This window comes from Marmota monax, unplaced genomic scaffold (assembly GCF_021218885.2).
Source record: "Marmota monax isolate L192 unplaced genomic scaffold, Marmota_monax_Labrador192_F-V1.1 WCK01_AAM20220418_F8-fsc00001, whole genome shotgun sequence".
NCBI classification, from domain to species: Eukaryota; Metazoa; Chordata; class Mammalia; order Rodentia; family Sciuridae; genus Marmota; species Marmota monax.
The window spans coordinates 36,503,423-36,531,216 of record NW_026693777.1 but is presented as its reverse complement, the minus strand read 5'-3'; the positions used below and the strand labels follow the sequence as shown (position 1 = coordinate 36,531,216).

The 27,794-nt window shown below is 39.3% G+C and overlaps 1 protein-coding gene across 1 annotated transcript in view; it reads left to right on the top strand.

The window, feature by feature from the left end:
* Ryr3 (ryanodine receptor 3) overlaps window positions 1–27,794 on the top strand; it is a 517,407-nt gene that overhangs the window by 150,660 nt on the left and 338,953 nt on the right. Inside the window, exon 2 of the mRNA XM_058584663.1 lies at window positions 565–684. Within this exon, the coding sequence (XP_058440646.1) occupies window positions 565–684 (120 nt within the window). The remainder of the gene's footprint in view (window positions 1–564; window positions 685–27,794) is intronic.

Here is a 27,794-nt window from a genome sequence, read left to right as displayed (position 1 = left end):
TCTCCTTTCCCCAGTCAGGCTAAGTATTCTTTATCTGATCAAAATGCTCGGACTAGAAATGTTTTGGATGTCAGATTTTTTTTTTCAGATCTTGGAATATTTGCATATATATAATGACATATCTTGAGGATGAGATTCAAGTCTAAACACACAAATTATTTCATATACACGTCTAATGCATAGGTAATTTTATATAATATTCTTAGTGTACCTGTGTTTTGACTGTGGCCCATTGTAGGAAGTCAGCTGTGGAATTTTCCACTCGCAGCCTTATTCTGAACTCAAAAGAGTTTTTGATTTTGGAGCATTTTGGATTGAGGATTTTCAGATGAGAGATGCTAGACCTGTATTTGCTTTGACTGACTTTACTCCAGAAGTTAGTAGCATTCTGATTCACAGCAGATGCTTAATGCCATGTGAATATAAGCATGTGGATAAAAACTCTCCTTCACTAACAAGGTTTGAAACAAAAGAAAGGATGTGCCTGTCATTGGGGATTGGCGCCTGCCTAATTCTGAGGGACACGGCCTTTTTCCACTCACACTGTGTCTCTTCTCCTGGCAGGAAGATGAAGTGGTACTCCAGTGCATCGCAAGCATTCACAAGGAGCAAAGGAAGTTCTGCCTGGCTGCCGAGGGACTTGGTAATCGCCTCTGCTTCTTGGAACCCACCTCAGAAGCCAAGGTGAGATCAATTGCCTGTCCTGCACCTTTCCCTGTTGGCCTCTCTCTAGTCACTCAGGGGAAGAGACTGCCAAAGATGGCAATGAAGAAGAAAGTTGGAAGAAAAGACAGATTTATTTTTCAAACTGGAAGCAAATCATCTCTCCTAGCCTGAGAAATGGGATAAAGTAAGATCCCCAAACAGTGAAGGAGTAGAGGTGCTCCTGTCTGTCAGCATTCTCCAGGATGCCAGGATTACTTGAGCTTGCCCTGACTGAGGAGAATGCCTTCTTTGTTATTAATTCCTAGAAATCTGAGTGCATGTTCTTTCCTCTCAGCAGTCATTTTTTTCACTGTGGGGACTCTGAGTTGCTTATGCAGCAAGCACACCCCCTTTGAGTTCTGACTGGGTGGATAGAGATTGTTCTAACAGTTTGCCTACTGGGACCTGATGGGGGAGAGGATCATTTGCTCTGGCCCCTCCCTTCGTAGGGGCCAAACTTTTCTTCCTTCATTTTCAGCCTATGTCTGCTTTTTCGTAATCTGTATGTCAAGTGGATCTGTATGCTCAGCATTTTGGGAGCATATTGAAGTCCTGACAAGACCTGTATATCAGTTAGGATTCTCCAAAGAAATGGGACCAGGTGAGTGGGTGGATACAGATAGGTTTATTATAAGAAATTCATTCATGTAATTGTGGCTGGTGAGTCTGAAATCTCAAGATGAGATCAGATGGAAACTCAGGCTGAGTTAATGCTGTAGTTAGAAGCAGAATTTCTTCTCCAGGAAACCTGACTTGTTGTTCTTAAGGTCATCAATTGATTGGATGAGGCACACCAAGCTACCAAAGATAATTGCCTTTATTGAAGTGTAGATGTTAATTCTATTCTAAAATCTACACAATATTGTCACATCAAAACTTTGATTAAATAACTGTAGTATGAACTAGCCAAGTTAACATACAACCAACCATCACATCCTCTAAGCTGTTTTTCTTAGGGTATTTTTTTAAACCAGAAAATGATTTGCACAATCACTGGAATGTCATTTCCCACATAATCATGCACAACACAAACACATAAATTTGGGTCAGGAGTGATGGCCATATCTCCCAGAAGATCCTTCCTTCATGTAGATGCTTCCCCATCCTATCTAGGACATGGATTTCTGAGGACCAGCATTGGTCAATAACTTGTAGGACTAAGTCTACTTAAAATAGTGGCAAGACAAAGAGCTTTGTCTTTTTTGAGGTCTTAGACTTGATTTCCCTGAGCTCTTTTTCTCATTTGCTTTTGTTTTTTAGCTAGGTATTTTTCTATTCATTCTCAGAAGTCTGAGACAATAGGAAGATAATTAGATTCAAAGTCAAGAAGTTAATCTTCAAGCATTAACTAATCATATGACCATGGACAAGTTTTCTCATCTGCCAAATTGGATGTAATATGGTGCAGTTGAAGGAGTGCTGGCCTGAATTAGAAACTATTTTGTAGACACTCTTAAGTAGGGCATGAGGCAATGATTTGGGGAACAGGTTCTAGAGCCAGATTGGCAGAATTGAAATCCTGCCTCCACCACTCACCAGGTAAGCCCAGACCTTGGGCAAGTGTATCTCACCTGAGTTGAGTTTCCTCATCTGCCTAGTGGGAATAAATTTTTATCTACCTAACAAGCTTGTTCTCAGGATTAAAGGGGTGAATACATGTTCGTACAGGTAAATTGCCTAGCAAATGATAAGCTCTACATAATCATTCTTTAGTGTGATTTAATTTTGGGCAACCTAATTAAATTGAAACCTGGTTTCTGGTGACTGAAAATAAAGAGAAATGATATATGAAGGTTGTAGTACTGAACCTAATGTTACACACTGAATAAGAGCTAGAGTTGATGACAATACTAAGAAATATTGTTATCTTTTTTTGATTTAAAAAGCTTATGTTATGTGAATGGCAGAAAATTTGTGGGTCAGCTTCGAACTTATAAAATCTCAAGTTTTAAAATGAAAGTCTTAAAGATTCATTTGCTTGTAAAATTACATAATTCTATAAGCATGACTCTATTTAAATTGATCCAACTTAAACCAGATTAAAAAATAAAACTATATATTGTGACCTAACAATGCTTGTATACCCCAGGTATAAAAATGACAATTCATATCACTCTTAAGTGCCTTAGGGATGAGAAAATATTCTAAATCCCTCTTGGCTAAATGATTCTAATGTTAATTTTTTCATTCTGTATTTAAATAAGATAGCAGACTGAAGACTCTTTAAAGGAGATATAGTAAATCATACATAATCTTACCACCTGGTCACAACAATTTTCACTCTTGTCCTTGTCCTCTTGCATGTATATATGGTCAAAGTTGAACTCACAGTGGCTACTCGAACATTATACTTCAGAGATTTAGCCAGTTCCTCATTGCTATGTAATCTTTCTCAATGTTAAAAAAAAAAATCATGCTTGTGGTTTCATTGTTTTATTTTACCTTTCTGGAATAAATATTGAAGAATGGAATCCGTAGGGTCTTGTCAGACGTCTGTAGGACCCGGATACCTTTTCAAATCCCAATATTCACCTTCTTTAATCCATAGGGTTAGGGACATGCTTTCCCAAGAGATTATATCAGTTGTTACAGTTGACATTCCCACTATCGTTGTGTGTGTGTGTCTTTAAGCAACTGCACCACCAAAGTTGTCACAGAGAAATAGGGGCAAGATCATGGAAAAGATAGAGTAGGTTTTCAGATTTCCTGTCGTCATTCCTGGGAACAGCCTTGTTTAGATGAGCCCACTTTGTGGGAGCTTCATTCTCTCCTGAGATCAGTTCCAACTATGCATGCCTCTCTCTGGCTGCCTGTCCCCTCCCTTTTCACTAAATAGTTGTTCTAATTTTCTTCCCTCAAATTTCACAACCAACAGTGCCACTCTTAGGTTCTTGAACCTAAGATAAGTCATGCAGTGAGGTGAGAAGGTGTATTTCTGAGCTTGGTGCTGAGCACGAGGCACAGACATCAAACTCATGGAAGCAACCGATGATCTTGGATGTTCCCAGCCAAGGGCATTTCAAGCTAGTTGAGACTCAGTAAAGTAAGATGAACTCTAGGGGGAAGGAAAGGATTAGAGAAAGAAGAGTTGAGATAAGGTGGTCAAAAAATCTTTTTCATGTCTGGGTCTGTAAAAAGGAGGTCCAAAGAATGAGATGGTAGGAAATAAAAAATATAAAATCATCATAACTGTCTAGCACTGGGGAGAGCCCTTGTGATTTGACCCTGTATAATGAAGCCTATCCTTCCTTGAAGGTCCCCTAAGTCTGCTGGTATTAGATGATGGAAACACAACTATTCAGCTTCCCTATCAAGTAAGCACAGGTCCAGGAATTAAAAAGGGACCTTGCTTTGTAGGAAAGACTCAGTTATAACCAGAGACCAGGATACATATAGAGGAAATGTTCCTTTATTTTTTCTTAATAGTAATAAATGCCATTTATGATCATTTTAAAGTAGAAAACATATCAGCACTGGTCTTCTCAAAAGTACAAAAGATGAGAACACTGGCTTGCTAGCCAGAAGTGTCAAGCAATGCTCTTATGCAAAAATTCTTGCAGCTGTTCAGGGACTGGCTCTGAATTTCCCACCTCCAGATTCCTGTTCAGGCCACAGCAGGCTGGTATGAAAGTCACCATGGCTTAAATGCCTCAGGCACCGCAGGAGCCAGTATATCTTACAACAACTTCACAAGCACAGCATTTGGGGACCCTGCAAAAGATGTCCCTAGCTACAAGTGTTGCCACACTCATGCAATCACAAAAATGCGGCTGTCCATAAGTTATGGATGCTCTGTACAGGCCAGATGCAGGCTGCCAGTCAGGGGTCACTTTCATCACCAGCAGTGTTCCCTGGTAACAATCAACATGCCAGTTTTATCTGATTGCCCCAGGAACAAAACTGGAAAGTTAATTGGGAGGTTAAATTCCCATGCAGAAGTAGAAAACAGTTTCACAACCATTATCCCACAGTAATCTTCATTGATGACAATTACTCAACTTCTGTGGTCTTGTCAGACGTCTGTAGGACCCGGATACCTTTTCAAATCCCAGCATTCACCTTCTTTAATAATAGATCATCATCAAAAAGTGAAAAGTATATGGAACTTTTTGTTTCATTAATTTTAAAGATGAATTAACTGAAATAGGTGGAGTGAAACAATGTAGCATAGTTCCTCTAAGTCAGTAGCAAGTTTTCTCAAATCCTTGGGCCCTGGGTGTATGAGCACCAAGTTCTACCAGCACTCCCCCCACCAATCCCCACCTCACCCCTGCTTTTTGTTTTTTTTTTTTTTTTTTTTTTTTTGGTACTAGGAATCAACCCAGGGGCACTTAACCACTGAGCCACATCCCCAGCCCTTTTTACATTTTTTAAAATTTTGATACAGGATCTTGCTAAGGCTGGCTTTGAACTCCTAATCCTCTTGCCTCAGCCTTCAGAGTCTCCTCCCTTTTGAGAAACACTTTGTCTTACTGATCATGGCCAATTTAAACTGGAAAATCCAACTTTAAAATCCAGTTTCCAAAATGAAGGTTTTCTATTGTTTTCACCTCCTGTGTTTAAAGAATAGTCTGTTATCATTTCTTGAAAGCTGTACAGGTTCTCAAGATCTAAGATTACACATTAGCTGTTGAATAAACGTCATTATATAGATGACATAAATCGACATACAGTTTTTAGCTAAAAATAACTTTCCATTATTTTTTTTAATCCCGAGTTTAGAATTTGCTATTTACTCAAAAAAAAAAAAAAAAAGTCTCCAAGTTTGCAAGACGGAGGCTAGGCCTGAGGTTGTACATGTTCTTTGAACTTTTGATTTATATTTTAGTAAGTTGTATTCTCTATGGACCTGAATATGAAAAATTAAACTACTACAAAATTTATTTCAAAAAACTCAGGTACTCGGGGCATGGTGGCGTGTACCTATAATGCCAGCAACTCTGAAGGCTGAGGCAAAAGGATCACAAGTTTGAGGCCAGCCTCAGCAACTTGGAAAGACCTTGTCTCAAAATAAAAAGAGACAAGGGGATGTTGCTCAGTGGTAAAGCACCCCTGGTTTTAGTCCTTGATATCCAACAAACAAACAAAAACACCCCTACCAAACTTTCATGTAATATGAAATAGCGAATAAGTTGAGATTGTGGTTGTCTTTGTTTTTTACATTAATCGGGCATCCTATGCTATATTCCAGGTACTTTAATGGTGCCTACTGCTTAAGTTTTATGTCCCTATGAAGCAAACATTGTCATCACAAAGAAGAAACATTAAGAGTTTCAATTGTTGAGTGATTTCCTGAAGATCCTTCACTCTAAACTTAAATCACTAATTTCTATACTACTCAGAAAATAAAAGGTGAAGAAGCCACATTATCTTTGCTGTTAGGCTTAAAGAGCACCTGGGTGCATCTTCATGTCCCTCCACAACCTTTCTACGTCTATCCATGAATTCCTAACATTCCAAAGTTAGAACTTTGCATTTAGCTTAGATCATAGAGGAACTATGAAAATACAAGTATTGTGAGCAAGCACATGAAACAGCATTATTTTTTATAACATTTTTTATAGCATACGTGAGATTACTGTGTATTTTCTTCAAAGTAAGTTTATAAAGGGGAATAAGGCAGATGACTAAGTGTTTCTGTATCTGGGATACAAGGCACAGAAATGGAGAAATTTGGGGTGGTAGGGAGCAGACTTTACTGTATTGAGTTATGCTGGTGTGCCTGTCTGTGGGCACTGCAATTGAGCACTGTGTAAATATTTAGCACTGTGGTCAGTAAACGTGACCTTGGAATCAGATGGTCTGGGCTAGTGTTTCTGCTTCCCTTAATAGCTGTGTGACCCTGGGCAAATGACTCTTTCTGCCTCAGTTTCCTCCTCTTTAAAACTGTATCCATCTCATAGAATCATTATGAGGATTCAATGGCATGCTTCACAAAGTGCTTTACAACATCGTTATATCAAAATCACTATTTTAAGCAGTAGCCTTTATGATCCCTATCATAGAGTCAGATACATACCTCGTCCTCAAGAAATGTTGATGGACTCAGTTACATTGCCTGTATATTGAATTAAACTAATGAAATACTTTGCAGGCCTGGATTTCAGGATCAGGAGGACATTTGTAACTTGAAAAATATTAAGGAAAGTCAGAAAGTTAGGTGAAAGGTACTAAACAATGAGTAGCTGGTTTTAAAAAGTCAGTGAGTCCATGGAATATAGGTTTTTAATTGTTTTTGGTTTCCCATTTGTTTCTGTTGTGGTCAGAGAACAAACTGTCTGAATTCAATCTTTTGCAATTTACTGGGACTTATTTTATGGCCCAGCATATGGTTCATGCAGCAAATGTCCCATGTGTACTTCAAAAAATTGTATATTCTGCAGTTGTTGCATATCATACTTTATGAATGCCAAGAACATTCATAGTAGTGCTCAAACATTCTATAGCATTACTGAATTATACCTACTTGTTCTATCAATTCCTAGAAGGAAGGTGATAAAACTGTTGAAGGTTGTCTCCTTTTAGTTTTGTCCATTTTGTGCCATGTACCTTACAGCTCTATTGGTAGGTACATGTGTATTTGGGCTTTCTGTTTTTCTTGATGAGTCGATTCTTGTTAAATAATTCACTCATCCTTGGTCTTATAGTATACTTTGATCTTAAGGTAGGTTTATTGCCTGTGTGGTTTTGTTTTTACCATGTTTATGTATTTATATCTTTATATTTAAAATATGTCCCTTTTAAATAGCATGGAATTAGGTGCTATCAGCCTCCCCATTTGGTAGTCCCTGTTGTTTAATTGAAGTGTTCAGTCCGTTTGCTTTTATTGCAATTAAAAATCTATACTGTTGGGTTTTAGTCTTGCATCTGGCTTTTTTGTTCCCTCTGGACTTTGTTCCTTTTTGCTTTCTTTAGGAGAAATTGAGAATTTTTCTGTCTGGTTGGTTTTGTTTTGTTTTTAGTATTCCCTTTTATTTCCAGTGTTGGCTTTTTAGCGCTATCTCTTTATATAATTTTTGAGTAGTTCCTTTAGGAATTCCAGCACAAATTAACTCATTACAATCTACCTTGAATAAATATTATACAATGTTTTAAAGTATTCTTTATGCTATTAATATCATCAGGTATTTTTATTTATGTTGTAAATTGTGCAGGACGTTCTTTCCTTATTACAGTCAGTCAGTCATCAGAAGGCTCAGTGGTACATGCCTGTAATCCTAGCAGCTCGAGGAGGCTGAGGAAGGAAGATTGCAAATTCAAAGTCAGCCTCAACAACTGAGTGAGGCCCTAAGCAACTTGGGGAAACTGTCTAAAAAATAAAAAGGGCTACACATTGCCGCAGTCTGGCTGGGCACAATCAGGAGCCACCTGTCAAAAGAAACTAACTTTATTTTTAGAACCACACACGCCAAACAAAACAGCCTCTCAGGAAAAACCCTCAGAGCCTCAACTGCCACCACCGGCTTTTTTTCAAGCCTCTCTCTCCCCTTAAGCTTCTCTCCACCTCCCACAATCCTCCTCTCTTGAGGCCGATTGGCTGGGTCACGTGGGCGGAGCCAAAAAAGTCCCCCAATGAGCAGCTCCGTGGTCTGAAAGGGCAGGGAAACAGCCCAATGAGCATCACCGCAGAGGAGCCAATCAGCTAGATGTTGCTGGGGCCGAGGAGCCAATCAGCTAGATGTTGCTGGGGCCGCTGTGAGCCAATCATCAGCCAGCAGCTGGAAGTTTGCTGGCAGCTGGAAGTTTGCTGGGGCCCCTTTGGCTGTGGCTCTCAACAACACATGTGGCTCAGTGATTAAGTACCCCCAGGTTCAAAAAAAAAGAGTGATAAAGAGACTCAATTGTCTTAAAGAAACAGATTAGAGAGGAAAAGAGTCTTTTATACTATTGACATATTTACCATTTTAAGTACTTTTTATTCTTTCTATTAGATCCAGATTTCCACTTGGCAGGATTTTCCTTCAGTTGGAAGAATTGTCCTTTAGTGTTTCTTGGGGAGCAGGTTTGCTAGAGACAACCCCTCCAGCTTTTGCTTGCTTTATTGGAAATATCTCTTTTGTCCCTATTTTTGTGGGTTGTTTTCTCAGTATATAAAATCCTGGCTGGCCTTTTTCTTCTTCTTTCTTTCAGCACTTTAAATAAAGACGATGGCTAATTGTCCTTTGGTCTTGTTGTTTCTAATGGAAAATTAGCTCTCATTCTTACAAATCATCCTTCTGTGAATAATAAGTCTTTTTTCTTGAAGGATTTCATATTTGTTTTCTTTATAACTTTGATTTTTAGTAGTTTGAATGATGTGTTTGAGGGTAGTTTTGTTTTACTTTATCCTGCCTGGGTTTTGCTGAGCTTCATAGATTTCTTGGTAGTTGTATTTCATCAAGTTTGGAAATAGGGACCATGATCTCCTAAAATACTTTATCTGCTGCCTTTGTGCTCTCCTGGAGCTCAGTTGCTTATGTTACGTTGTTTTATATTGTTCCACAGATCACTTTGACTATTCTTTTCTTCAACTGTTTTTTTCTATACACTTTAGTCTGCATATTTCCTATTGACTTCTTTTTATTACTGCTTCTGTTCTAGAATGTAAAAATCTATTAACGACTTACAGTTAATTTATTTTAGGTATTTTATTTTTAAATTCAAAAATTTATTTTTAAGGTTTTTAATAGTCTCTTGAAATTATCTCTTCTTCCATTAGTCCCATTTTTTTTTCCTGGAAAAAAAAAAGTTTCTATAAAATTTACATTTGTGCATGCCTTTAATCCCCAGTATCTCTGGACTTGAGGCAGGAGGATTATGAGTTCAAAGCCAGCCTCAGCAACTTAGCAAGGCCCTAAACAACTTAGTGAGACCCTGTCTCTAAATAAAATATAAAAATGGACTGAGGATGTGGCTCAGTGGTTAAGTGCCCCTGGGTTCAATCCCCAGTACTCCCCCACACACACTCCCACCCCAACCCTGCCAAATTTACCTTTATAATAGTTCATTTAAATCCTTGACTACTCCTCCGACATCAGGTCTGTCTGTAAGTCTGATTCTAAGGACTGATTTTTCTCTCAATATTTGAGGTCACATTCTTTTTCTGTTGTTGAATTTTTTATTGTATATTGAGCATTGCAGATGGCATTTATAGTTAGTCTCGGGTCTGTCACTTCCCCCCTGCAGAGTATCTTGCTTTAGCAGGCAGTTAAATTGCTGGTACATCTCCTTGGTCTTGGTCTATTTTAATTTTGCCGTTAGTTGTAGAGCCTAGTTCTTGGTGTAGGGATATAACTCATTTGGGTTTTAATAAAAAGCCTACAATATTTCTTAAATCCATCTGATACAGCAAGATTTGAACACCCAATTTCTACACTCCCGAACTTGGTAGCTGCTAAAACTTTTGCTGACTTTTAGCATTCAGATGTTGCTTTTCACTAGGTTATGGGGACATTGCCCCATATAGCTCATGAGCTGGTCCAAACCTTGAGAGTAATTGGTACATCAGTCTTGGGTTTTCATCATCTGTGGTGGCTCCCTCCTTTCTAACATTAACCTCTTCAATTTCCAGGCAGTCCATCAGCACTAGACTCGGGCTTCTGACTCCATAGCAGCCTTGTCTTATATCTACCCCTGTGGATCCTATTAAGGGCCACACCTTCTGGGGAAAACTTAATTAAACATGGATATCACTTGGCTGAATTTCCAACTTTAAGAGTTCTATTTCCTCCAGTTTTAGGTTACTCCCAGCACCTTCAAACAGTTTAATTTTTAATACTCATTCAGAATGTATCATTGTTATTAGCAGCAGAATTATTCCACTGTGTCTCCATCCTGACTTGAAACTCAGATAGCATCAATGAATATTCACTTCATCTATGAAGAAGTTGAGTATTCAAAGGAAGAAAATGGTTGCTGAAGCAAAGTCTAGGTTATCAAGAAGGAATTTCCATGATGAGAAGCATGTTTTTAGGCCGTGAGGAAAGGGGCTCTAGAAAAGAAGATTTCAAAAGAGACCTAACAGATGAGCTGCTAGTGAGGGGATTAAATTAAGTGCAGCTTTCTTTTCTTTTCTTTTTCCCTTTTTTTTTTTTTTTGTAGTTGTAGATGGACAGCATGACTTTATTTTATTTGCTTATTTTTGTATATGGTACTGAGGATCTAACCCAGTGCCTCACATATGCCAGGCAAGCACTACTGAACCACAGCCCCAGCTCTGAGTTCAGCTTTCTTGACATGCACAAGAAAGAGGAGGTGAGGGCACAGACTCCAAAGTAACAAGGATGGAAGCTGAATGTGAACAGGGACTTTTTTACATTGGAGGAAAAGAGGAACTGGTAGAAATCCCATTTGAAATGGAGGTGAATAGAATTGCATTAAATTACATTCAGTTATGGTTTCTGGCAAAGGGACCAAGCAGGGAGGAGTCCAGTGTGACGTTAGAGTTATGGGCTATAGCTGCCTCTGATGACATACTGTGTGGTGAAATACTGAAAAAGTACTAAATTAGGACAGAGGGTGGTGATGGCACTTATGACATGTTACGTTCAGAAGGCCTTCCAAGAGGAAGTTTTGATAGACATCTGGATACACAGATCAACAGTTCAGATAGAGGTAATATTTAGGAATTATTAGTTTACAGATAGCAAATCAAGGTGAGAGTAAGTAGAAAACATGGAATAGAAGAGACAATGGCCTAGAAAATGATATTTAAAAACTGACAGGAGAAACGCACTGCAGGGAATAAGCAGGAAATATCCTGAGAGACCAGAGGAAAAATGTACATGGTTATGTCATATAAGCCACAGTAATCAAGAGAATAGTGTCGAGAAAAAGAAAGAATGCCAATGAATAGAGAAGAATGCCACATGGAGGTTGAGTAATGTGAGGTTGAAGCGTTTCCAAAGGATGCAGCAATGAAGAGGCTCATGGAAGTCCTGGTGGGAGCTCTTCAGTGGGGTGATGAGGGCAGAAGCAAATTTAGAGAACAGAAAATAAGGAAATGATGATAATCAGTGCAGACCTCTCTGAGAGAGAATGAGAGGTGCGTAGGGTCTCAGGATGGACGGACCTTTCATGCTGAAGGGAAGTTATAGCAGAAACAGAAGAGGGAGGAGAGGGAGGAGGATGGCTCAGTGTATGGAACTGCTGATATGCAATGGCTGGTATTATCAGAAGAGAGGGGGAATTGAACTTGAGAAAAAGGAGGAATTCTTATGCTACTGAAAAGGAAGGATGAAGGCAAAGATGCAAGTAAATCTGTAGGTTTCCTGCAGAAAATTTTGGAGAGTGAGTGACTTAGAGTAGCAGAATTGCTTAGCAGTGTGAGGGTCGCAGGCCAGTTGAGGTTGATGACCATGAATGTTCACTGCTGCCAGTTTTCTGCATGGTGTCCCTTTCTACAGCAGTCTGAGTGCAGGGGTAAAGAGGGTGGATAAATTGAGCCAAAATAGTGCCAGGCAAGTGTGATAAGTGATGAAAAGATTATGAAATTTGGAATTTAAGTTGGATGAGACTGGAACCAAAGGCTGGAATGCAAAGGACTAGGGAATATAAGTGGTAATGAGCCAGCAAGAGAGTTGGAAGATGAGTAGAGGGTTAGGCAGTGGGTGTCTGAGGTTGCAGAGTAGAGCAGTTTGACAAAAACAGGCTCTGGATATGTGACCATGTGAGACAGTGGTAGGAGTGGAGCACAGGAAACCATTATCAAAGAGGAAGCAATATAACTGAGAGGCCATAATATATAACCAGGTATTCATTTATGTTTTAGTTTCCTAATGTTACTATAACAAACTCCCCAGACTTATGTGGCTTAAACCTCAAGAATTTATTTTCTCATGGTTCTGGAGGCTGAAAGTTGAAATCAAAGTATTGTCGGGCCCATGCTCCCTTTAAAGTCTTTGGTGGTCCCAGACATGCCTGAGCTTGTGGAAGGATAACTGTGATCTCTGCCTCTGACTTTCCATTGCCTTTCTCCTTGTGCACATCTGTGTGTGTGTGTGTGTGTGTGTGTGTGTGTGTGTGTGTGTGTCTGTCTGTATCTGCCTGCCTGCCTGCCTGCCTCCACAGTGCATCTCCATTTAAAGGCCATCAATCGTATTGGACTAGGTCCCACCCCAATAATTTCATCTTGATTGCATCTACAAAAACATATTTCCAAATGAAGTCATATCATGGGCATGGTGGGTGGGGAGAGTTAGGACTCCATAATATCTGTTTATGGGCTTTAGGTAAACCCAGAGCTATGTGAATGCTCAAATTATCAGGAATAGAGTTGAAGAGAAGCCAGAGATTTCAGTGAGGGAAGAAAAGGTCAAGGAAGTTCACCAGTACCAAGAGAGAGGAGGTGTGTGAAGCTTAAAGGAGGAGTGAACAGGTTGTGGGAAGTGAATGATGTGGAGGCGGCACTGGGAGGGAGAAGGCACAGACCTTGCTTCATAAGCCTGGATTCTGTAGGTATGAGAGAATGAGCATCCTGTAACCCACAGGTCCCTTGGGAGGACCAGAATTTTCTTTTTAAATTTTGAAGTATATTTAACTCTTGGAGAATTATAGCAAAGTAGAGATTTTAAGGGGGCAGCTTGATGATTTTTTTTATACATGTACATACCCAGGTAACCATCACCCTACTGGAGCTTCCCGTGAGTGGAAATGTTTCATTCTTTTGCCATCCATTTCAGCAGCCACAAGCCCCATGTGGCTATTGAGGAAAAAATATGGCTGGTGCAATCGAGACTCTGAACTGTAGGTAATGAGCAGGTGGCTACACTTTGGATGGTACAGACAAAGAGTGTTTCCATCATCTCAGAAGCTCTCTGGTAAATCTTTAAGTTGACGCCTACTAAGTCCCTCTCTTCTCCCCCAGCTCAAGTAACCACTGATCTCATTCAATCACTGTAGGTTTTCTTTCTACTCCTGAATTTCATATAAATGAAATTTCAGGCCTTCTCTTTGGGATTTAGATATCTTCTCTCAATATAATGTCTGTGAGATTTCATCCTTCTGGTTGAATTTAGCAAGTTTCTTTTTTTAATTGTATTCCATTTAGTGAATATATCATGGTTTATCCATTTTATTGATGAATATTTGGGTATTTCTAATATTTGGTTATTAGGAATGGAACCACTATAAATATTCTTGTGTGTATCTTTGGACAAATATGCTAATCTCTTGGGTGTATACAAAGGGGTATTACTGCCGAGTCTTATCCTCCTTCAGTGGTATAAGAGAGGTCCAGTTGCTTCATTATACAAAAAAGAAATTACTGTTGCATTATAATTATACATACAATGGGATTCACGTGTACCTACATATAACATTTGGTGAATATCATTTCCCAGTACTTCTTTCCTCCCCCTTACCCCCTTCCTCTTCTGGTCTTCCTTCCATTTTGAGATCCCCATTTCCCCCTTTTTCCTCTGTAGACTTCACATATGAAAGAAAACATTCAACCCTTGACTTTCTGAACCTATGATAGGAGCAAGGTTTTGTTCAGGCTAAGAGCACAAAGTGCTCAGGGAGAAAATGGGATGGGTCATAGAATAAGTCTTCCTTCAGGTTTAGAAGGGACAAAAAACTGGGTCAGGTTTGGAGGGTGCAAATCTTATGGAAATGAGAATATAGAAGAGGAAAAGTGATATGACCAAGGATTAAGAGAATGGCAGTTGTCTAAAGAACATAAAGGTCTGAACCTCTGTGGATTCAGTTCTGCAATCTTCAGGATTGTAGGCATGCTGTCGTCATTCCAACAGACCCCCACATTCTTTTCTTTTAGCTACCAAAGTGCCTGTTTGCGAGTCAAGCCTTGTTGCCCATTGTCTGGGATGAACAGAGGTCCTGGGGTGGGTGGCAGGATCCTGCCATCATGAGTGGGCTGGCCCTATCATGGCAATATTGGAGTCCAGGGTAGATCTCCACATTGAACAGTTACTCTACATTGGGTTGCTATTCATCTGGGCCAGAGAAAATTATTGTCACATGTAGGCAGGACCAAAAGACTCATTTCATATTAGTTCACACATGAATTTGTCAAAGGACTGGGATACCATCCTAACTTTGCTCACATTCTGGAAACAGAGCTCCACATTCCGTTTCTCCTCAACTGGCAGACAACCTGTTTTCTTTCAGCAGTTTTCCTCCCATTTCTACATGCACGCTGACTCTCATGCCCTGCTATTTCTAACAGCGAAGAAATGGAGAGGGAAACAGATATCCACAAAATAGCTTGGAAGTCACTCGCAACAGATGTCAAGTTTATTAATGCAATTGTCATTTGCTGGATCCGTAGTTTAAAAAGGGGGAAAAAATAAAAGTCCAACCTCTTAACTCTGAGATCTCTTCTCATCTATCTTGTCCTCCTTCCTACCTGAGTTATGAATACTGTCATGATAACTTATCTGCTAGAGGCAACACCTGCCCCTACTTTTTATTTAAAGGCAATCTGTACCTCAGTGGTGGAAATCTTCACAAAGAATTATTCAGTGTGTGAAGTAGCACCAGAGCTCTGCTGTTCATTTGTCATTTACTTGTTCACAGCAGGCAAATGGCCCCAGGTGAATTATGAGCAGGTATTATTCATACCCGGCTCTTCAGACCTAATAGCTGCTATTTTTGTTTCGATTAGCAGTATTTTTTTTTCTTTCTCCACCAAGTTCTAAACTTACTAATGAGATCACAAAGGCTTGCCTTTTTAAAAATGTGATTAGAAGAACATCTCTTCTCAAGTTGTTGCTTTTACACAGAAAAACAATGTGTTGCGTATGCATTAGAACTTGATTCCTAAGAACACAAGCCACATTATATCTATCGTCTTTATTCTTCCTGAGTATTTCAAAACCTTGGGATCAAACTGAAGTCATGGTGTATGATCTTTTGAAGTTGGGTGTGTATTCATAACTCACAAATCACACTTCTGTTTACAAAGAACACTGGATAGTGATCCAAGAGATCTGGCTTTGATTTCTCTCTTGCTTGCTTAAAATGTTATGCAAAATAGTTTCATAGGCCTGAGAGGCCATCTGTCATCTAAAGAGCCTTTTGTTAAGGGAATGTTTAAAATTATCTCAGAAGTTAAGATTTTTAGACATGAATGTCTTTATTTCTCCTTACAAATAGTGTACCTGTCTATTTAATGTTTCACGGATATCAGAAACTCCTGATCTTTTTTTTTTTTTTTAGTTGTAGTTGGACACAATACCTTTATTTTATTTTTTTATGTGATGCTGAGGATCGAACCCAGGGCCTTGCACATGCTAGACGAGCACTGTAATGCTGAGCCACAACCCAGCCCTCCTGATCTTTTTAAATAATGACCTGAACAAACTCTATGAACCAATATTTCCTTTAATCAATTTTTTAAATTTATTATACTTTGTTACATATGACAACAGAATGCATTACAATTCATATTACACATATAGACCACATTTTTTCTTATCTCTGGTTGTACACAAAATAGTAACACCATTCGTGTCTTCATATGTACTTAGGGTAATGATGTCCATCTTATTCCACTGTTTTTCCTACCCCCATGTCCCCTGTCTTCCCCTCACACCCCTTTGCCCTATCTAGAGTTTGTCTAATCCTCCCATGCTCTCTCCCAATCCCATTATGAATCAGCCTCCTTATATCAGAAAACATTCAGCATTTAGTCTTTTGGGATTGGCTAACTTCACTTAGCATTTTATTCTCCAACTCCATCCGTTTACCTACAAATGCCATGATTTTATTCTCTTTTAATGCTGAGTAATATTCCATTGTGTATATATGCCACATTTTCTTTATCCATTCATCTACTGAAGGGCATCTAGGTTAGTTCCACAGTTTAGCTATTGTGAATTGTGCTGTAATGTGGCTGTGTCATTGTAGTATGCTGTTTTTAAGTCCTTTGGATATAAGGAGTGGAATAGCTGGGTCAAATGGTGGTTCCATTCCAAGTTTTCCAAGTAATCTCCATACTGCTTTCCATATTGGTTGCACCAATTTGCAATCCCACCAGCAATGTATGAGTTTGCCTTCTCTGCCACATCCTCACCAACACTTATTATTGTTGATGTTCTTAATAGCTTTCATTCTAACTGGACTGAGATGAAATCTTAGAAAAATTTTATTTGTATTTCTCTAATGGCTAGATATGCTGAACATTTTTTCATATATTTGTTGATCTCTATTTCTTCTGTAAAGTGTCTGTTTAGCCCATTTATTGATTTGGTTATTTGTTTTGGGTTTTCTTTATTGGTATTAAGGTTTTTGGGTTCTTTATATATCCATGTATCCTAGAGATTAGTGCTCTATCTGTGCATGTGGTAAAATTTGGTCCCAGAATGTAGGCTCTCTGTTCACCTCACTGATAATTTCTTTTGCTGAGAAGAAACTTTTTAGCTTGAATTCATCCCATTTATTGATTCTTGATTTTAATTCTTATGGTATAGGAATCTTATTAAGGAAGTTGGGGCCCAATCCAACATGATGGAGACTTGGGCCTAGTTTTTCTTCTATTAGATGCAGGGTCTCCGGTTTAATTCTTAGGTCCTTGATTCACTTGAAGTTGAGTTTTGTGCATGGTGAGAGATAGGGGTTTAATTTCATTTTGTTGCATATGGATTTCCAGTTTTCCCAGCACCATTTGTTGAAGAGCCTATTTTTTTCTCCAATATGTTATTGGTGCTTTTGTCTAATATAAGATAAATGTAATTATGTGGTTTTGTCTCTGTGTCGTCTATTCTATACCTGTCTGTTTTGGTGTCAATACCATGCTGATTTTGTTACCATTGCTCTGAAGTATAGTGATGCCACCTGCTTCACTCTTCCTACTAAGGATTGCTTTTGCTATTATGGGTCTCTTATTTTTCCAGATGAATTTCATAACTGCTTTTTCTGTTTCTGAGGAATGCCATTGGGAATTTGATTGGAATTGCATTAAATCTGTACAGTGCTTTTGGTAGTATGGTAATTTTGACAATATTAATTCTGCCTATCCAAGAACAAGTTAGATCTTTCCATCTTCTAAGGTCTTCTTTAATTTCTGTCTTTAGCATTCTGTAATTTTCATTGTAGAGGTCATTCACCTCTTTTGTTAAGTTGATTCCCAAGTACTTGCCCCCCCCCCCAGGCTATTGTAAATGGAGTAGTTTTTCTTGTTTACTTTTCGGAGGATTTGTCCCTGATATACAGAAATGCCTTTGATTTAAGGGTGTTGATTTTATATCCTGCTACTTTGCTGAATTCATTTACTAGTTCTAGAAGTTTTGGGGTGGCATTTTTTGGGTCTTCTAGGTATAGAATTATATCATCAGCAAATAGTGCTAATTTGAGTTCTTCTTTTCCTATCAGTATCCCTTTAATTTCTTTCATCTGATTGCTCTGGCCAATGTTTCAAGAACTATATTAAATAGAAGTGGTGAAAGAGGGCATCCCTGCCTTGTTCCAGTTCTTAGAGGGAATGCTTTCAATTTTTCTCCATTTAGAATGATGTTGGCCTGGAGCTTAGCATAGATAGCTTTTACCATGTTGAGATATGTTCCTTTTATCCCTAGTTTTTTTTATAGTTTGAACATGAAGCAGTGCTGTATTGTGTCTAATGCTTTTTCTGCATCTATTGAGATGATAATATGATTCTTATCTTTAAGTCTATTGATGTGATGAATTTACATTTATTGATTTCCATATGTTGAACCAATCTTGCATCCCTGGGATGAATCTCACTTGATCATTTTCTATATGTTTTTGTATTTGATTTGCCAGAATTTTATTAATTTTTGCATCTATGTTCATTAGAGATATTGGTCTGAATTTTCTTTCTTTTTGTGTCTTTGCCTGGTTTTGGAATCAGGGTGATGTTGACTTCATAGAAAGAGTTTGGGAGTGCTCCTTTTTCTATTTCATGAAATAGTTTGAAGAGTATTGGTATTAGTTCTTCTTTGAAGGTCTTGTAGAAGTCAGCTGTGTAGCCATCTGGTCCTGGGCTTTTCTTGTTGGCAGGCTTCTGATGGCTTCTTCTATTTCATTGCTTGAAATTGATCTGTTTAAATTGTGTATATCATCTGATTCAACTTGGGCAAATCATATGACTCTAGAAAATTTGTCAATGCCTCTGATATTTTCTATTTTCTTGGAGTACAAGTTTTCAAAATAATTTCTAATTATCTTCTATATTCCTGTAGTGTCTGTTGAAATATTTCATTTTTCATCACATATTTTAGTTACTTGAGTTCTCTCTCTCCTTCTTTTTGTTAGCATAGCTATGGGTTTGCCAATTTTGTTTTCAAAGAATCAACTTTTTGTTAATTTTTTCAATTTTTTCTTTTGTTTCAACTTTATTTATTTCACTTCTGATTTTAATTATTTCCTGTCTTCTGCTTTTGGTGTTGATTTGTTCTTCTTTTTCTAGGGCTTTGAGATGTAATGTTAAGTCATTTATTTGTTGACTTTTTCTTCATTTTAGGAATGAACTCCATGCAATGAACTTTCCTCATAGTACTGCCTTCGTAGTGTCCCACAGATTTCAATATCCTGTATCAGTGTTCTCATTTACTTCTAAGAATTTTTTAATCTCCTCCTTGATGTCTTTTGCAACCCACTGTTCATTCAGTAGCATATTATTTAGTCTCCAGGTGTTGGAGTAGCTTTTATTTTTTATCTTTGATTTCTAAGTTCATTCCATTATGATGTGATAGAACTCATGGCAGTATCTCTACTTTTTTTTTATTTGCTAAGAGTTGCTTTGTGGCATAATATATAGTCTGTCTATTTTAGAGAAGGATCCAAGTTCTTCTGAGAAGAAAGTGTATTCGCATGTTGATGGATGAAATATTCTGTATATGTTTGTAAGTCTAAGTCGTTGACTGTATTATTGAGTTCTATAATTTCTTTGTTCGGCTTTTGTTTGGAAGATCTATCCAGTGGTGAATGGTGTGTGTTAAAGTCACCCAGAATTATTGTGTTGTGGTCTATTTGACTCTTGAATTTGACAAGAGTTTGTTTGAATGTAAACACTCAATTGTTGGGGCATATATATATTTATAATTGTTATGTCTTGTTGGTGTATGGTTCTCTTGAGCAGTATGGAGTATCCTTCTTTATCCCTTTTGATTAACTTCGGCTTGAAGTCTACTTTATTTGATATGTGATTTTCCCCAAACTTTCACCTTCAGTCTGTGGATGTTTTTCCTATGAGATGAGCCTCTTGGAGGCAGCATATTGTTGTGTCTCTCTCTTTTTTAATCCAATCTGCTAATCTATGTCTTTTGATTGGTGAGTTTAGGCCATTAATATTCAGGGTTATTATTGAGACACGATTCGTATTCCCAGCCATTTTTGTTTATTTTTGGTATTTAACTTGACTTGGTTTCTCCTTTGATTAGTTTTTCCTTTAGTGTTACACCTCCCTCTGCTAATTTTCATTATTGTTTTTCATTTCCTCTTCATGGAATATGTTGCCAAAGATGTTCTCTAGGTGCAGGCTTTCTAGTTGTAATTCTTTTAACTTTTGTTTCTTATGGAAGGTTTTTATTTCATTATCAAATCTAAAGCTTAAGTTTGCTGGTATAAGATTTTTGGTAGCCATCTGTTTTCTTTCAGAGCTTGGTATATGTTTTTCCAGGGTCTTCTAGCTTTCAGAGTCTGGGTTGAAAAATCTCTTTATAATATAATTGGTTTTCCCCTATATGTAATCTGATTCCTTTCTCTCAAGGCTTTTAATATTCTCTCCTTATTCTGCATGCTAGGCATTTTCATTATAATGTGACTTGGTGTAGATCTGTTGTGATTTTGTACATTTGGTGTCCTATAAGCCTTTTGTATTTGGTTTTCCAATTCATTCTTCATATTTGGAAATTTTTCTGATGTTATTTCATTGAATAGATTGTTCATTTGTTTGGTTTGGAACTCTGTGCCTTCCTCTATCCCAATAACTCCTTAATTTGGTCTTTTTATGCTATCCCATATTTCTTGAATGTTCTGCTCATGGTTTCTTACCATCTTCACTGTGTGGTCTACATTCTTTTCATGATTATATATTTTGTCTTCATTGTCTGAGGTCCTGTCTTCCAAGTGGTCTAATCTGCTACTTATTTTTTTTTAAGAACCTCTGTTCCCCTATTAAAGTAATCTTTTGCTCCCTATATTTGCTTATGTAGCCCTTTATGGAAATTATCTTTTGCTGCCTGTATTTGCTCTATTATATCATCCTTTAATTCACAGAACATTTTTATTATGTACATCCTGAACTCCTTCCCTGTCATTTCTTCTGCTGTGCTGGCAATGGATTCTAATAATGTAGTGTCTTGATTTATTTGGGGGCACTTTCTTCCCTTGTCTTTTCATGTTGTTTGTCTTCCCTTCTAGCACTTGCAGATCCGAGGCATTACTGTTTTACCCTATAGACTTGTATGGCCCCTGCAGGGTTCCAATATCTCTCCTCTGAAGGGATCCCAATACAAACAATATACAACCTTAAACCAAATAGTTGCTATTAAGACAATTACAGTTTGGTTACAATATACAGAAATGGTGAATTCAGTTATTATCTACAATATAAACAGTAGGTTTGCAAAATGATTTACTGTTTCTGATGTTGGACAAAGAACCAGTGGTAAGGTATAGGATGATATGCTGAGGAGATAGGAGGTGAGGATATAAAGTTATTATATCTTAGGAAGTGTGGAAGAGAAATCTAAAGACGAAGGTTAGTAGCAGGAGAAGAGAGAAGAAGTAATTTTGGGCAGACAAGTGGGAAGACAGTAGAGTACATAAATACACAAATAATAATAAATAAAAAATGTAAAAATAGGATAAAAAAAGAATATACAACTCTACTGTAATATACTATTCAGACATCCCAGTCCTCTATATCCTAATTCAAAGTTCTTGGTTTCACATATGTTAGGGATGTGAGGGTGGGAGAATAGAGAGGGAGAAGAGGAAAAAAAAATCTCAAAGGAAGAAACAAGGATTTGGTTGGAGATCAGTATCTTTCCTGCTTCCCTTCTTATCCAGTAGGTGGGGTCCTCTGTTGTTAGCTGCTATCTCCGCCCTCAGGATGGTGAAGGCTACCAGTGTAGGAGGGTTGGTCCTGTGTTCAGGGCATCTGGAAGTGGGGTATGGCACCTACTGGTCCTGATGGGAGACTTCACCTCAAGGATCTCCTTTGGGGCTTACTCCTATAATGTGGGCACCTGGTTTTGTCTCCTCATCTCGCCTGTCAACCTCACAGTTCCTGGTCTCTAAATCGTCTTTAAACTGCATCTCATTCACCCTCTCCCTTACTACTTCCTAATCAGGGACCTTTGTCTCTAGAGGTCTTGTGTGTTGTGCTCTGTGGGGGCTGTGCAACTGTCGTGGAAAGCTGTTTTGTGTCAGGCAGTCACTGTGCCAGGTTAGTGGCTGCTGGGGAGCAGGGGGAGTTAGAAACTATGGGTACCTGGCCAGCTGGTGTTCCAAATTGGGAGTTGTCCCAACCAAAGATGGTGACGAAGGTGACCCGAGATGGGGATGGCTGCCTTCAGCGATGAGGTGTCAGGTCGGGTGGGGAGAGCCAGGTGATGGCATTGGGCGAAGTATTCAGAAATGAACTCTGTGGCATGCAGAGCTGTGTAATGTCCCCAGGTGCAAACAGGCTACTTTGTGTAAAGGACTAAGGCAGTGGTTGCAAAGTCCCAAGATGGAGGCGACAGGGGGAGCCCCACATTGGTAGATGGGAGTCGAGTTCCTGCACTTGGGTAGTGGCCAGGCATCTGCATGGGAGCAGCATTGTGGATTTCTGCACGGGTGAGTGGCCCGGAGTCCTGCGGGGGGTGAGGAGGTGGGCTAATGCCAGTGGTCTGCTCTGGTACCCGGAAGTCCTGCATAGGAGAGTAGATGGGGGTCCTGCTCTGACACTGAGGCCTGGAGCCTTCACGGCAGCTGTGATTCCTGCGTGGGAGCAGCTGTTGGGGGGGGGTCTTCTCAGAGAAGTAGTATTCCCACTATTTGAGTCCCAGGTCATGGAGCGACACAGAATACTGCTTCCCTTTGGTCCGCCATCTTGGATCCCCCTATATCTTTTAATCATTTGAAAATAATATAGTTTCTAAATTTCCTAAAGGGCAAAAAATAACTGATTTTAACTAACTTGGAACACTGTCAATTCATGTGCTTTTCTTCACCTGAATCATTTCAGGGAATGATTTCAGTGGGTTCCTGATTATCATTCCAGGATCTAGCTGCTTTCTTTATGAAGATACTTCACATCATTTTTTTTTTATTATTCCATTTCTCTTGACCTAAACTAAGCTTTGTCCAAAGTGTTTAGTGAGCGAGACAGTTGGTACAAGAAGCTGTTGTCAGCCTCTCTGCAACAGCTGCTTTTCACCTCAAGAGTGGTTGACAAAATTAAGAAATCCTTGACCTAATGATCCATTTCTTATTGGAGCACTTTCATCAGAGATTGTTGGCGCAAGCTCTACTTTTGCACTTCACTACACATTCTAAGATATTTCTACTTCAAAATAGAAGGGAATCTCATTGCTTTGGGGGCGGTGCAGCTGCACTGCTGCCTAAGAGCACAGGAGGTGGAATAATTGCTCCCCCCCACCTCCTCAATTGAAAGAACAGTCACTTCTGACTTGAAATTTGAATTATTACCCTAATAAGCCATGGCCTCTAGGTTCAAACAATTTCACTTCTTAAGGATGAAGAGAGTTTGGGAGATTTAAAGCAAGCTATAAGAGTGAGTGAACCCAAGAAGGCTTAATATTATCCTTCAAGAAAAACCACTCATAAACAGAGTATTTTTCTTTTGTATATTAAAAGAAGAAGAAAAAGAAACCAAGAAAGGTGACATTTTGATGTTCAGGAAAAAATTTCCAAAAAACCACCTCTCATCACCTTTCAAGTTGAAAAATGAAGGCTGTGGTTTTGCTTAGTACTTCATTGCCCAGATAAGTTGTGTCAAGAACCTTTCTCTGAAGAAGAAAAGCCTGGCCAGCATCCATGGGGTCTGGCAGAGCCCATTTAGAAGGCTCCTAGTCCTAAAACTTGTGCCAGCATAACCATCAATTCTCATCTGTGTGTCCACTGGGTCCTGAAATCTGCTTTTATACTCTTAAGAAACTCCACAATGATTCACACATGGCCCACAGTTTGAGAAATTGTGTCAGGGCTAAATTTCTGTCATTGGCTCTATATACCCGTTTCCTCATTTGACTGATATCCTCTATGACAGAGTAGCTCATCCGCTTAGGGGTGCTACTGTGATTATAAAATCACCTTGACTCATTAGTATCACCTTCAAGCTTACCTACAGCCTGCCATAGAAAGTTTCCAGTTGCTGTAGTAATGAAAGAACTCACTTCCTTCCCAAAATGTACAAGCTTAACGGGAAGCCAACCATGGCTTTCGTCTCCATCTTGCTCAGTGAAGACACGTGGAAGAATGCCACTGGAGAGCAACTCACTAATTTGGAACATTTGTCTTCATAGGGTCTGACAGACTTTCCTTAGGTCACCATGAGCAAGAACTTTCCTTTGTGAGGTGTGGCATGGCTCCATCAGTTTCTATCAATGTGTTCATTCTCTCTGGTGCTGCTCAATTAACCCAGCTGTGATATGTTGGCAGTACCCCTGGCTCTCCAGGAGGGGCAAAGAAAGGCCTTCATCTGTCGTGCTGCACCTCTTCCCTGCCCCCGTTGTTGATGGAGAACCTCAGTAACCTGGGTTAGATACATAGCAGTGCAAAGGCAACATGAAAGCACAGTGATGTGACCTTGGATGGTTGGACAGCGGCAGTATTTGACCTGTTTTCTGGCCAGTCTCACCAGATTCTGAGTGATGGCTTGAGTTCAAGTAAGGTCCTAAAGGTTTCCTTGTGTTTACTAGAGCTAACTCATGCCTTGGGTGAAGTCTTAGTGACTTAAACTGAAGAAGCTTTGGGGATTCAACAAACTTCCACAGATCAGTGAGGATTTTGATTTTTTTTTCTTCTTCCATAGATAGAATCCTTCCTGAAAGGATGGCACTATTGAAGAGGAGAGACCTTGAGGAGGTGATATGTCTCTCTGTGACCATAATACTTAAGTGGTGCTTATTACTAAGTGGGCATCTTTAATTCCTGTAGGTACTGACTAGCAGTGAATTGAATGTCTGTAATGAGTACTACATGGCCCCTTGCAGATGTCAACATCTGGTGGATGTACATATCTAGTGTGAAGCAGTTAGAAGATTGAATCTAGTTCTCTGGAGACATAAGAGGACTCTCTCCATCTTAGAGAAAAAAAATATTTGCACCATTTATTTTCACAAAGGCTTTCTACAGCTGAAAATTTTATTAATATCTATCCATGTAGTCCTGCCAAATTTTTAAAATCCAGAACTTAGTTTATAATGATAGGCTGGTTTCTTTTTGCCTCAAAGCGAAAGTGTTATGTAGGGGGCAAAAAATAAAAATTGCACGTCCACATTGGAATTTGAATTCAGCTTCAGACTGGGACAGGATGTTGAAAAAAATCAAAACATTGAAAATCTCAGCTGTTGTCCTTACCACTAGTTGCCCTTAGTTTTGCCTCCACTTCCTACCTTGAGACCATGAGCCTCTAGAATCATGTAGTCAAGGCCAGGACCTCGCATGCTGAAAGTGCTCCCAAGAAGGTACAGTGATGCTGATGACTGCTGTGCTATGGGGAGAGTTCTGTCTGTTAGCGCTATCTCTGTTCTCTAGGTCTTCAGTTCCAGGTTGGCATTTTCTCTACTCTTGGCATTTTCTCGTCTTTTTTGGGAGCCTCATAATTCTTTCCTCGAGCATCTCCTTCCCATTGTGTAATACAAAGGCCAACAGAGACCCTTCTTGCTGCTTCTGGACACCACTGCCTTGGTAATAAAAGCCTCACAGGGTTTCTCAATGCTGTGACAGCAACTACGTCGCCACCCACAACTCGAAGAGAGGTTAAGTGAAAGAGCAATGAAGGCTAAGGAATATGTGGGAGGTGTGATGCTGGTCTGTGTGCCTCTCGCTAAAGTAAACCAAGTTCCAAAATAAACCATGACCATTAGCTTGAAACTCAACTTCCTTCTCCCTTTCCACTTACCTTTTACTCCATCTCTTTATTGTTTCTGCTCCACCCTGCTTTAACTCCATCATCCTATACTCCGCCTTACTCCCTTGGTGGATGCTAAGAACTCTACCTTTTTCATGGGACATTGTGATTTTTATCTGACATTCTGCCTTTCCTCTCTCCTGGTCTCTGTTACCTTTCTAATATGCAATCTATTCATAGCACCATCTTCCCAGTTTCTCATCATAGTGCCCATTGAAAGCTAGAATCCCAGGGGTTCTAGGTCCCTGTAAAGCATCCACAGAGCTACTTGTAGTATCTGTGCTGCTCATTAAGTTACAGTTTTATTTATGGCCCTATATTTTTAGAGCCTTATAAATCAGTGTGGGTATTAGTGCTACTCATCAACGTGGCTTGTTTTTCCAGGTGCAAGTGTTCCAAGTTTCCACCTATTGGCACCTTTGTTATTTAACATGCTGACCATGTACTGCCAAGCAGGGAAAAAAAACTTGGCTCAGCTGAGAACCAAATCAACCATCAAACTGTCACTTATGCGTTTTCCCAGCAGGCATTTTGCAAGCCAGCTGCCCAGTGTTTTCTGATTCTTTTGGCTGCCCCCTCTTCCTTATTTTAAAGAACACAGGCTTTGAAGTACTAATTTCTACCAGGCTCTATGGTAATGTTTTTCTTGACTGTGCCAGAACAATCCCTGATTGGCAAAATATAGGTATCCTGGGCACCTCAGTGTTACTTTTCATCGGAGCCTTATCAGGTGAGACCATAAACACAGCAATCATATGGATACCAAAATAATTGGGTTATTCATTTCAAAGCATGTTTGTTTTGATGAGTTATTTAAAGAAGGGTCTAGAGTGGAAAATCATTGCTCTGAGTGGCCTGATTTTGTTTGGTCCAGTTGTTCTGACATGTCTCTCAAACACGGGTCAGACATGTCCTGCTTCAGAATCACCTGGTTTGTTCTTTCAAAGTCCCCTTTGAAGAGCACCAGTAATCTGAAATTTTAGCACTCGTTCAAAAGAATCTTGGGCCCACCATGTTTATGCATGAATACTTCCAGAACAAGCACATATTTATTTTAGCTTTTGTGAGAAATCAGAATATTAGTAAGAGACTAATCACTCTCACTCAAACTGATAAGCATTGCCCCAGGAGAGGATAAACTTATAGATCTGTCAGTCAGTGTCAGTTAAAACAGCCAGTATGTCTGGGCATTTGAGGAATGGCAAAGAAACAGTCATCACAAGTGGTTTTGTTGGTAATAACCTCTTTATCATGTTGGGGTTTTATTCCTCAGTATGGATTTTTGTCAAAGGATATTTGCCCTGTAATTTGGACTTTCTACTTCCAGATGGCAGTGGCACCTCCCTTATGTAAGAAGCATTTCAACAAGTGCTCTTCTTAAGAAAATGTTTACTTAAGCTCCCTGGTACAAGCTTTTTATTTTATTTTTTAAAGAATCAATACTCTTCTGAAATTTGATAACCTTCCCCCTTTTCCTTGCACATGATCAACTGATCCCAACTTTTTCCTTCCGATTCCTCCCTGCTGTATTGATGTAAACCTTGGCCAACTTGGTATCTGTATGCTGTAATCATTCTGCCCATGGCCCGGAGCACTTCTGCTTCCTAACTGGCCTTGTGCTTCTCTGATGTTTTCCACAGGGGCCAGTTCTCCCCAGCAGTTCACTGAGCCCTAGAATGAGGCAGTTGGGTTAGAATGGCTTCCTGCTGACAGCATTGCATTCCTGTGGTTGACTCCTTAGCCAATCAGAAGGGGTCTTCTTTCACCAGCTAGCCAGTCTGGCAACATGAGCTGTGTTCACAAGAGCTGGTTATATCAATAACCAAGAAAACTTCGAAGGAAGCACGCAACACAGAAATACCGTTTGCTTGCAGAAATCAGGGACAGCTGTCGACCTTAAGGGTCCACTGGAAAGAGAGAGAGCACACCTGAGAACCCTTTTTATTGAGGAGAAAAACACTGGAGAAAGTTCCACCCAAATGAGGCAAGGGATTGGGTTTCAGGGGGGGTGTAGCCCAGTCTCATGGGGGTGACGCCCACTCTC